Raw genomic sequence first — 13171 nt, 5'->3', positions numbered from 1 at the left:
AACATCAGAGTATTATTATGGTGTGTATAAGGTAAGACATATTATCTGGCCTTTTGTTTCACAATATTATGCAAAAACAACTTTTTTTACCTTCTGGAACCTGCTGATCTGTATTTGGGATCTGCATAAGTCCTGAAACTGCGCGCGTGCCCGCCTTTGTTGTCGGTGAGGACACCATAGTCGAAAAGCTTCTTTTTTTGTATCTTCTTGTTATGTGACATTCATTCTCCACTGTTGCCATTTCTAATATATATATATATATATATATATATATATATATAAAGGAGTTTGACAGCACTGCTCTAATGTATCAATGTGGCCCCGGATCCTTTGGTGTTTACAGTATTTATGCCATATCTATGTTTATATTTTTCTTTTAGAGAATGACATGTATTGGAGAGTTTCCTGCCAGCTGTATGCAGTTTTTAATTAAAAAAGCTGCGCAGTTATGTTTGCATGTCAGTTGTTGACTGTGCTGGAAATGAATAGTAGGCAGACAAAGCAGCTGATTGATGGAGTGCTTCACAGCGTACAGTTGGCTTGTTTAATCACTTACCTTTTAAAGAGGAACTTCAGCACTGACAGCCGGTAATAAATATTCCAAGGCTAAATCCACTTTTCAGCCAGCACTATACTTTCCCCTCCAACAGTATTCTGCGTGTTAAAACATTCTCGTCCAAAATAATTAGCCGTCCAATTGAAAGTTCTGATCTTATCAAGCAATTTTACGCAGCTGTAAAGTTGAATGAAGTCCCCTTCTTGCTGCCAGTAATGTTATATTAAAAGTGAAATCTGAGTTTTTGTCTTAATAGTGGCCATGCCATCGTTGTTGTTTTGTTCCTGCTTTGATGGTTATAGATACGTTGTAAGTTTATTCCCAACATGCATGCAAATACAATGTGATGCATCTCATGTCTGGATGGACTTACCTTTGTGATGGAACTGTATTGTTCATATTTACAGTTGATCATTTCAGCATATTTGAAAAGGAGTAGGAATACAACCCTACTCCTTTTCATATCATGGCCATTTCTAACACCTTTATCACTACTTGTACACAACAGGAAATAAATACATGTATCAGTAAATAAACAAACAATGAGTAAGTATATAATTATTACATACTTGCATAATTAATAGATTTTTTTATAAATAAATAGTTAAGTAGTTTATGGTTCACAATAAGAGTTGTAAAAACTTGAGTTTGAATCTTTTCCTGAATTGGATCTGTTTGGTTTATTATTATATTCTGTAACTTAACTGCACATACTGAAAGACTAAAGGTCTTAAGTGTCGCACACCCAAACACATGTTTTAAATTACATCAGTCTTTCAGGTTATATTCCTGCTCACATGCCAATAAGAGACCTGGTCAGAGGCTAAAATAATAAATAATATTAACTAGATGAGGCAATTCCTCAAGGAATTGTGTGTGAACGCTCCAATGCTGAAGTTGAAGTGAAATGCTGAAAGAATTTAGTTGAATGTAAGAATAGTTTGAATCTGGTTTGAATGTTGAAGAGTCAGAATATCCAGGAAAACCGGAATTTGGTTTGGAACTTGGGAAAGTGTTAGTTGAATGTCCAGGATGAGTGGAATGTGTTGATGTTGGAATGCTTTGAATAGCTTGAAAAATGATGGAATTGTGCAATTTGGAAAAAAGGTCCCATTCGTTTCAATGGGAACTTCCTGGAAATGTGGGAAAACTTTTGAAAATGATGAGCATGAATGTCCTGAATTACCTGAATAGGTTGGTGTTGGAATTGTTTAAATCGGTCAAGAAATGCTGAAGTAGTAACAGTTTTTGATTAAAAAAAAGGATACTACGGAATTTTGGGAAGACCGGAGAATTTTTTAAGTTCTTAAACCAACTTGTTTTTTTGTCGTGACTAAGAGGAATGTTTTGACAGTGGAATGCTTGAAATGGGTTGAAAAATGTGAAAGGAGTCATCGTACTAAAAAGGTTGGAACTAAGGTTAAAAAAAAAAACAGGAATTCCTGGAGATTTGTTGAACGTGGAAAAATGGCTGTTTGAATTTCCAGGATGAGTTAAATGTGTTGAAGGTGGAATGGTTTGAATCAGTCGAAGAATGTTGGACTTGTGGAAGTTTGAAAAATGGACGATTCATTTTGAATGAGGAAAATATGCCTAAAAACTGGGAATTCTTGAAAATCCGGGAATGTTTTATAAGTGTTGAAAGGGAGCACACAATTCCTGAACAGGCTGAATATTTTGAATTTGGAATCCTGTAATGGGTGGGGGGGGGGGGGGGGGGGTTGGGTCGCAGCTTACTGCGTGGTTTGTTCTCCCAGGATGCAAACAGAGTTTTCCAAACAACGATAGAAGGTAGGAACATGTTTAATTACCAAAACTCAAAAGGGTGGAACAAACAGAAAACAACCCGAAATGGCGGGCTTAAACATCCGTCCATCCATTTACCACCGCTTATTCCCTTTGGGGTTGCGGGGGGCGCTGATGCCTATCTCAGCTACAATCGGGCGGAAGGAGGGGTCAGGCTTAAACAATGCCTCTAATCAGAGACTGGTGAAAATAATTTGCAACCATGGCAACCAAAACAAACTCATGGAGGTGCACAAACTGGAACTGAGGGTTTCCAAAACCAACAGAAAATACAAAATCATGATCCGGACCACGGATCATGACAAATGGTTGGAATCAGGTAAAAAGTGTGGGAGTTGTGGAACTTTGAAAAATATCCCCTTCTTTTCAATAGGAAATTCATGGGAATTTGGGAAATTTGGGGAAAGAGGGAACCTGGACAGAAACACTACAAGGTCTTCTCTGGTCCTAAAGGACAGACCTGGACAGAGACATTATAAGGCTGTCCATAGTCCTAAAAGACAGACGTGGACGGAGACATTACAAAGTTGTCCACGTTCCTAAAAGACAGACCCGGACAGATACATTACAAGGTTGTCTATGGTCTTAAAAGACAGACCTGGACACAGACATTATAAGGTTGTCCATGGTCCTAAAAGACAGACTTGGACAGATACATTACAAAGTTGTCTATGGTCCTAAAATACAGACCTGGACAGAGACATTATAAGGTTGTCCATGGTCCTAAAGGACAGACCTGGACAGAGACATTAAAAGGTTGTCCATGGTCCTAAAGGACATACCTGGACAGAGACATTACAAGATAGTCAATGGTCCTAAAGGACAGACCTGGACAGAGACATTACAAGGTCTTCTATGGTCCTAAAATACAAACCTGGACAGAGACATTATAAGGTTGTCCATGGTCCTAAAGGACAGACCTGGACAGAGACATTACAAGGTTGTCCATGGTCCTAAAAGACAGACCTGGACAGAGACATTACAAGGTTGTCCATGGTCCTAAAGGACATGCCTGGACAGAGACATTACAAGGTTGTCCATGGTCCTAATGGACAGACCTGGACAGATACATTACAAGGTTGTCTATGGTCTTAAAAGACAGACCTGGACAGAGACATTATAAGGTTGTCCATGGTCCTAAAAGACAGACTTGGACAGATACATTACAAAGTTGTCTATGGTCCTAAAATACAGACTTGGACAGATACATTACAAGGTTGTCTATGGTCCTAAAAGACAGACCTGGACAGAGACATTGTAAGGTTGTCCATGGTCCTAAAGGACAGACCTGGACAGGGACATTAAAATGTTGTCCATGGTCCTAAAGGACATACTTCCACAGACACATTACAAGGTTGTCCATGGTCCTAAAGGACATACCTCCACAGAGACATTACAAGGTTGTCCATGGTCCTAAAGGACAGACCTGGACAGATACATTACAAGGTTGTCTATGGTCTTAAAAGACAGACCTGGACAGAGACATTATAAGGTTGTCCATGGTCCTAAAGGACAGACCTGGACAGACACGTTACAAAGTTGTCCATGGTCCTAAAAGACAGACTTGGACAGATACATTACAAGGTTGTCTATGGTTCTAAAAGACAGACCTGGACAGAGACATTATAAGGTTGTCCATGGTCCTAAAGGACAGACCTGGACAGAGACATTACAAGGTATTATATGGTCCCAACAGACAGACGTGGAAAAAGGAGCAGATGCACTTGAAAGAGTTTTGGATTTGGGGGAGGAGAAATGGGAGTAGCGACAACAAGAAGTGTGGGCTGCAAAAGTTGCGAGTGAGCAATCAAGTGAGAAAATGTCAGGTGGGAAATGTCAAGAGAGCAACAGAGGAGAAGAAAAGATGGCCTCTTCCCTCTGATGCTCGCTGGCTTTTGTGTCGCCTCACCGCTAGCTGCCGGCCCGCCGCGTCTTCACCCATGTACTCTGTGACAGCAGACACACACACCATTACTGTTGTGCCACACCTCCTCACACACACACACACACACACACACACACACACACACACACGCACACACACAGAGTGGTGATTGATGGCCATGTTGTGTGCAGAGCAGCAATGATTCAGGGAGCAGCAAGTGGAGGTAGACAGACTTGTGAGGAGCCAAAGTACAGAAAGTACAGTACATGTACAGTACGGACAGCGGCTACAACAACTGGCTCGCATAACGAAAGAATTTCTGCGCAAACTGTGAGAAACCGTCTCAGGGCAGTTTAGCTACTTGCTCGTGGTCCTCATCGGGGTCTTCATCTGCTTGCTTGTGGTCCTCATCGGGGTCTTCATCTGCTTGCTTGTGGTCCTCATCGGGGTCTTCATCTGCTTGCTTGTGGTCCTCATCGGGGTCTTCATCTGCTTGCTCGTGGTCCTCATCGGGGTCTTCATCTGCTTGCTCGTGGTCCTCATCCGAGTCTTCATCTGCTTGGTTGTGGTCCTCATCCGAGTCTTCATCTGCTTGGTTGTGGTCCTCATCGGGGTCTCCACCTGACTGCAGTTCGTCGTCCCAACCGACTTGAGTGGGCAAAGGCTCACATTGGATGGCACCTGGCACATTGGAGAGGTGTTCTCTTCACGGATAAATCCCGGTTGTCAGTGTTCAGGACAGATGGCAGAGAGCGTGTGGAGAGAGGTTTGCTGATGTCAACGTTGTGAGGGGAGTGGTCCGTGGTGGGGGCGGGGTTATGGTGTGGGCAGGCGGATGTTTTGGACAGCCGACACAAGTTAATTTTATTTGTTGCTTTTGAATGCACTGAGGTACCGTGATGAGATCCTAAAGACCATCGTGGTGCCATTCAACCGAGACCATCACCTCATGTTACTGCACGGCCCATGTTGCAAGGATCTGTACACAATTCCTGGAAGCTGTTCCAAGCGCCATGTTTGTGTTTATTGCATTTGGTCCTGATGTTTTTGTTGTATTTCTTACCTGAGTCTTGTTGTTTCCTTCACAGACTTCCGCCCACCCATGGTCCCCCCCAACCGTGGTTCAGGGGGCGCCGTTGGCGGTGGCTCCTCCTCTTCTTCGTCCTCCGCCACAACTCGCCCTCCCCCGTACTTCACCACCCCTAGGCCTCTCCTCACCACTTCGCCAGGTCAGCGTTACCGGACCACCACCACCACCACCGTTCGCCAAGCGGTCCTGAATCCTGCCAGCGGTCCAGCGCCCGACACCAATCAGATTCCGGACACCAGCCGCAAAGCCGGCGGACGTTCCCCGCCGGCACAGGTGCCCCCGGCGGCCCCCAGGCCCCCCGCCATGCCTCCCCAGGACTTCTGTAGTCCCAGAGTGACGGCCGATATCTCCTGGCCCCGGACCCAGCAAGGCCAGCTGGCCAAGCAGCCGTGTCCTGTTGGGACCCTGGGTGAGGCCCCTGTGAAACCTGCTCCTGCTGAGGCTCCAAGTCAGCTAATTAGCATGTTGGCGCTCATTAGATGCAATATTGTCAATATTAATATTAGTGTCTATATTATCATCTTCTGCTTCTTAGGCTCAACTGCTAATTAGCAAGTTGGCGCTCATTACATGCAATATTGGCAATCCTCTTCATCTTTTTTTGAAAAGTCTCTCGGCCAAAAGTGTCAAACATATTTCATCATTTTTCACATACTCTGTAAAAAAAAAATATTCTCGAAGAAATTACAGTTTTTTGTTTTTTTTACAGCATATTACTGTAAATGGAAGAATAATGTCACTGTTTTTGACCACAAAGCTGCCAGCTTTTTAACATCAAATCTATTGTTGTTGTTTTCACCTCACATTACTGGGATTGGGAAAACTCTACTGCTGGTTTTTATGCAAAAATTTTTATGCAAAAAAATGCAGGGCAGTTAAACGGTCGATCAAACAAAACAGAAGTTATGGTCATGGACCTACTAGCTGCGCAAGCTAGCTCTCCAATCAGCTAAACAGACTCAATAACTCCCCGGTGACGTTTTGATGAATTTACTGAGGAATTTGTGAAGGTGAAACAATATAAAAAGATTGTCATTGTAAGTTAATATTACTAACACAGACACTCATAAACATGTTAGAATATTAGCTAATGATTACGACGCTAGCTTGATAAATATGCACGAAAACACTCCTACAGACATCAATAAGAATTGTTTTAGTTATATTGTAAAACTTACAAACGTTGCTTGGACTGATGAATGAAGAATTCATACGAGTAGAAACGCTATGGACGGTTACAAGATGGCACGTCAATTGTAGTGCCGGTGGAAAGCACTAAACGAGGAAATACTGTGGACGGTCAACCTGCGGTGAGCAAACTCTTGCAAAAGTTGGCGCCTTTGTACAAACAACACCTTTTCAGTGTCTGTGGATAACAATTTGTTGAATGAAGAGAAATCCATACATTTATACTGGTTGCAAGGGTCCAAGTGTAGGTAAAATTAGCGGCTTATTATCGTAATATTGTATAGAAATATATGCAGTACATGTGTTTATTTTCTGTTGGAAGGGAAACAACAAAGACATTTAGTAAGAAAAGGTGAAGTACTTATTGAAGTCAAATTTTTCCAGGTGTTCAGGGGCCACGTAAAAATGGCCCCCGGGTCTTGAGTTGTAGATGTTCCTGGCAGCACACATAGTGGAAGTCCTTCTGCTGTGTCTCACCTCTCAGCTTTGGTTCTTCTTGCAGGCGTGGCCACCTACCTGTGCACGCCACACCTGGGCTCCTGGCATCCTCAGGGCCCCGACCTCAGCAACTGTACGTCGCCTTGGGTCAACCATATCATGCAGAAGGTAAGTCTCCATCTTGGACTTCAAATGTGTACCATGGCCTGATGTTAGCACTGATTCACTATGATAGGCTGACCATACGTCCTCTTTTCCCCGGACATGTCCTCTTTTGCGGCGGTGTCCGGGCGGGTAAATACTCGAGTTGGTGAACTCTAGCTGTAAATATTGTAGCTGCTGGCTACGGAGTGTTATCCAATGTTTTTGGCTGGGGGGCGGGACTTCCGTGGAAGTTAGGGGAAGTGACGCTATTGACAGGAAGTGTTGGTTCGAGTTTTGCCGGGAAAAGGAAATAGACTTCTTGGTAAACACTAAGGTGAGTGTAAAGTCAACATTTTTAACTCCAGTAAATTAGTTATTTTAGTATTTGTGAGTCCGTGGAAACTTCACTTTTATCTCCCGCTGGATCCACATCGTTCGAGGATGGAGACAGGCTAGCTGTTAGCTTCAAGCTAACCAGCACCCGAGCAGACTCCTCCAACTCAAAAACATACTTTGCAGGTCAAAAACGGGGCAGTTGTTTGCCTTTTGAAGTGTTAATGTGCGAGGAGTGTTCAAAAGGAGTTTTTTGAAAAAGTGGCTGACAAGTTAGCATCGCTGACAGTGACGTCATCACCGTCAGTGTTTACTGAAGCAGAGATGGTGACTGTTTGTTATGATAAAAGCCATAGATTTATCGGATTTATTTTTTTATTATCTTCAGCAGGGGTGTCAAAAGTGTGCCAAAGAGGTAATTTGCGGCCCACAGCTAATGTTTTAAAGGCCCAAGACACATTCTAAAAATAATGTTAAAATAAACTAAAACATAACAAAAGTGAAATAAAAAAGCTTAAAGGTGAAATGTAATAAAAAAAAAGTTGCAATGTTGACTAATAAAACCAAGCTGTTTTTTTTCTTTCAAACTGTCATTGCTCAAAACATAATATTGAATCAAAATCAATGTTATTATGAATTATTTACCTATCCAAGGTTCCCTTCACTTCACATCAAATATTCATTCCACCAAGAAAAATATTTTTGGTCGAAGATTTTGCATATTTTGTGTGTTTGCCATTAAAAACATAGTTTTGTTTGGCAAAAAAGGGCGGAAAACTAACAAACAGGAAACAACATTAAAAAAAACCAAAACGTTTTGAAATGAGGTATAGATGTGAAGTTGATGTAGACTCCAGAGATTCAAGCGTTAAATGTAAAATGCATGTATGCCCTAACACACCATTATCATCATTTCATGACCCAAGCAAAACACTTTTTACACTTTTATACTGAAATAAATACACATACAACTTATTAAATAAAAACATAGAAAAAACTACCAGCAGCAGTAAAGTTTAAATCCATGAAAGAAAGAAGAAAGTGAATGAATGTTTATAACTGAATACATTTACATATGTATACACATTTGTTTTTATTATTTTTTTTTTTAATGAATTAAGTAACGTTTATTACAACCTTTTTCCAAAACACGATATAGAATGTGAGATACAACAGGATAATGAATAAGTTTATAATTTGTTTTCAAAACGCTTACAAAAAAGTGGGACCCCAAAAATGTACTGTGGGATCCCATTTTTATGACTTGATGGGGTCTCTGGGACCCCATTTTAAAAATCCCTAGCGCCAACACAGCGTTCAACAGAGGAGAAAAAATGCTTTATTTAAATACATATATCATTTATAAAGCAAGTTCGAGTATCATTGGCAAATGTTCACCTACTCCCGGCCTTGGCACGCATATATGTGTCCTCTTTTTCGGATTTCAGAATATGGTCAGCCTACACTATGAGCACCTTGGTGTTAGCACTGACTCACTGTTTGCACCTTGGTGTTAGCACTGATTCCCTGTTTGCACTTTGGTGTTAGCACTGACTCACTGTTTGCACCTTGGTGTTAGCACTGACTCCCTGTTTGCACTTTGGTGTTAGCACTGACTCACTGTTTGCACTTTGGTGTTAGCACTGACTCACTGTTTGCACCTTGGTGTTAGCACTGACTCACTGTTTGCACCTTGGTGTTAGCACTGAGTCACTGTGTGCGCCAAAGTGACATTGATTCTAAATAGAAGAGCACATGAGAGTTTATCTTGTTAAAACATGCATCTTGGAGTTTGACCAGCAACCAAAGGAATGTTTGACCTCCAAGCATCCTTGACATCCAAGTTATTTGGGCATGTGTTCACAACTAAAAGTGAATATCTGCGGCCTGTTAACACGTCCTCGCCTTTCCATCCTCCCTTTGACTTTCCCCTTGCTCCGCCCCCATCCATCACCCCGCTTCCAGCTGCGCTCGGGGGAGACAGCGGCCATCGTGGCGAGGGAGCTGGCGGAGCAGACCAAAGGGCTCCTGCGCCCCGGCGACGTGCCCTCCACGGTGCGGGCCATGGCCCAGCTGGTAGAGCTGCTGGACGTGCAGCTCAGGAACCTCACGCCGGGGGGCAAGGACAGCGCCGCCCGCAGTCTCACCAAGGTACTGCAGGAGGGCCACAAAAAGGAACTTAGAGGGGAACTGCACTTTTTGTGGGGAATTCACATCCCTTGTTGGATTTATGTATGTATTCTAAGGTGTGAAATACGGCAAGTAAGAGGTGGCCAACAATGCTGATAATAAGCGTACACTATTGTGCCCGTAAAAACATCTACAATCATCTAAAAATCACCAACGATACTTCATGTGCATGTCCTGACCTGAATATTAGCAAGTATTAGTGATATTGTTGTTAGAAGTGCTAACACAGAGGAACTACTTTTAGAGAGCTAACTAACTTATGCTGCTATTTTGACATATTGAGCTGCTGTATCACCTCTGAGTGAAAGTTAATTGTAAATTATACATCATGCCTCTCACCTGGATAGTAGAAGGTTGTGGACATAAACCCACAAGTTGGTCAACTTTGACATCCAACTTAGATCCAGGGATGGCCAGAAAGACACAACAAACTATTTTTTTTTACCCTTCATGAGGAATTTGATGAAGTGTTGATGCAAAGGGGAATATACAACCATCCCGTCAGCCTTTATCCCAGTGACAGCAGACATTGATTGTACAGTAAGTGATTGTATATCTTGTTTAGCACTTAGCATTACTGCTACATGATGCTTAGTGTTTGACTAAAGCTGCATCTGTTTAGAACACTAAAACTTGTCGGTCGTCCTCCTTATATTCTGGCTCAAAAATAGAAGTTTCTGGATCATCATTTATCCTAAAGTAGTCTTTGTTGTCTCTCATCAAGTCTGCCATGATTAGTAGTCTTGTTTTTGTTGTTGTTGTTGTTGTTGTTGAAGGGAAATAGAGAACATTTTGTGAAATTAATAAGCCGCTGTATGCTTGAATTGATCAAAATATGTAAATATTCAATGTTATTATGAATGTTACTAGATACTACATATATAATTAAAATGTGTATATGAAATTATGTTGGAGGTTTTTGGGAGGTTTTTTAGAGTGCCTTCTGGGTGGAATAGATCAAATTCTATTGACTCCATTGTTAGCTGACTTTTGCTAACATTTATACAAGATTTAGAATGCATGAAGAAAGAAAAACACATGTGTTCTTGTCTTACATCATTTCTCTCAAAGTAGTCTTTGTTGTCACTCATCAAGTCTGCCATGATTAGTAGTCTGCTTCTTCTTCTTGTTGAAGGGAAATAGCGAACGTTTTGTGAAATGAATATGCTGCTGTATGCTTGAAATGATCAAAATATGTAAATATTACATGTTATTTTGAATGTTACTAGATACTACATATATACTTACATCATGTATATATTACATGTTATTATGAATGTTACTACATGACATATATACTTACATCATGTGTATATTACATGTTATTATGAATGTTACTAGATATTACATATATACTTACATCGTGTATATATTACATGTTATTCTGAATGTTACTACATGACATATATACTTACATCATGTATACATTACATGTTATTATGAATGTTACTACATGATGTATATACTTACATCATGTATACATCACATGTTATTCGGAATGTTATTACATGACATATATACTTACATCATGTGTATATTACATGTCATTATGAATGTTACTAGATACTACATATATACTTACATCATGTATATATTACATGTTATTATAAATGTTACTACATGACATATATACTTACATCATGTGTATATTACATGTTATTATGAATGTTACTAGATACTACATATATACTTACATCATGTATATATCACATGTTATTCTGAATGTTAGTACATGACATGTATATTTACATCATGTATGTAATACATTTATTATGAATGTTACTAAATACTACATCTATACTTACTGTGTGTATATTAAACCTTGATGGAGGTTTTTTAGAGTGATTTATAGGTGGAATAGATCAAATCGTATTGGCTCCATTTTAGCTGGCTCTTGCTAATGTTTTTTTTCCGATTTAGAATGCAAAAAAACACCAAAAAAAAAACGTGTTCTTGTCTTACATCATTTGTCCCAAAGTACTCTTTTTTTGTCTCTCGTCAAGTCTGCCATGATTAGTAGTCTTCTTCTTCTTGTTTTTGAAGGGAAATTTAACGTTTTGTGAAATGAATATGCTGTTGTACGCTTGAAATTATCAATATATGTCAATATTGCATGTTATTATGAATGTTACGAGATACTACATGTATACTTAAAATGTGTATATGAAATTATGTTGGAGGTTTTTCGGATGTTTTTAAAGCACTTATTAGCTCCATTGTTAGCTGACTAGTGTTAACGTTTATTTACACCTTAGAATGCATGAAAAAGAAAAAGACGTGTTCTTGTCTTACATAACGATTGTGAATGGTGTACACTTTTAAAACTGCAGTTCCCCTTTAAGTTGTGACTAAAATTATTTGCATTTTGTGAGTTGTGTTATTCCACAAAGGGAAGAAAACTAGTGCTCATATTGTGTGACAGTGTGACAGATGTGTGTCTGCGAATGTTACACAGTGTGTGACAAACATCTGCCAGTGTGATGCAACCATAAACATCAATTATCATTAATGTCACTCAAAACTAAAATGTTTTCTTTTATTCCCTTGCATATTTTGGGACACAACTTAAGTGTGTCCTTTAGAATAAAATGTTGGCTCTAATTGGAAGACGACAACAGGAAAAAGTGACTTGTGGACTTGGTTGGTGTTCATTCAAGTCAGCTCAGTCTTTGGGGACCATTCACTAATTGACTGGCAGACTCCTTTAATAACACACTCTTCCCTGATTGGCTCTGCTCAGGTCACACGCATGCACGCGCGCAAACACACACGCACACACACAATTGTATTTCTGACTTTCTTGAGACCGGAGAAAATAGGAGCAGCCTATCTGGATATTAAAAGAAGTGTATTTACAACATGAATTATATATACACACTATACACATATAAAAAGCTTGTTGTGAAAAATTAGTTGGATTTTCACAAGAAAACTTAGAATGTTGACAGTTTTATAATAAAAGTCTGAATTTTACGCAATGCAAGTTAAAGTTTTACAAGAAAAACTGAACATGTGTGCAATATTATGATAAAAGATGGACGTTTAGTCAATAAAAGTCACCGTTTTACAAGAAAAAGCCTAAAGTTTTCCCTAATTTTATGAAAAGAGTCGTAATTTTATTCGACAGAAGTCACAATTGTATAAGAAATCTTTAAAAATTTAGCAATATTATAATAATTATTGACATTTTACAAGAACAACAAAAAAAGGGCAATATTTAGATAGTTTAGATAAAACTCAGAATTTTATATGACAAATGTCACCATTTTGCAGTAAAAAGTAATAATTTTACATTAAAAAAGTAATATTTCAATATTACAGAAACAGAAAGAATCTGATCAATTGTTCTCAATTCTACAAGAAAAAAGTCGCCACATTGTGAAAAAAGACTGCTTTTAGTTATTTTAATTTGTTTTATTTATCCATCCATCCATCCATCCATTTCCTACCGCGTATTCCCTTTCGGGGTCGCGGGGGGCGCTGGCGCCTATTTAATTTTTTTAAATTTACAGTATGTCTCTATATACATATTTATTTGACT

The 13171-nt window shown here is 39.7% G+C and overlaps 1 protein-coding gene across 16 annotated transcripts in view; it reads left to right on the top strand.

Moving 5' to 3' along the window:
* Window positions 1–13171, top strand: part of adgrl3.1 (adhesion G protein-coupled receptor L3.1) — a 315009-nt gene that overhangs the window by 210892 nt on the left and 90946 nt on the right. For all 16 annotated transcript variants that reach the window (XM_061905250.1, XM_061905326.1, XM_061905281.1 and 13 more), the window contains 3 exons: window positions 5336–5746; window positions 7028–7131; window positions 9406–9591. In XM_061905250.1, coding sequence (XP_061761234.1) covers window positions 5336–5746; window positions 7028–7131; window positions 9406–9591 — 701 coding nt within the window. The remainder of the gene's footprint in view (window positions 1–5335; window positions 5747–7027; window positions 7132–9405; window positions 9592–13171) is intronic.

The sequence above is a fragment of the Nerophis ophidion genome, linkage group LG01 (assembly GCF_033978795.1).
Source record: "Nerophis ophidion isolate RoL-2023_Sa linkage group LG01, RoL_Noph_v1.0, whole genome shotgun sequence".
NCBI lineage: Eukaryota > Metazoa > Chordata > Actinopteri > Syngnathiformes > Syngnathidae > Nerophis > Nerophis ophidion.
Note: the sequence above shows the minus strand (reverse complement) of the source record. Positions and strands in the feature narration are given on the sequence as shown.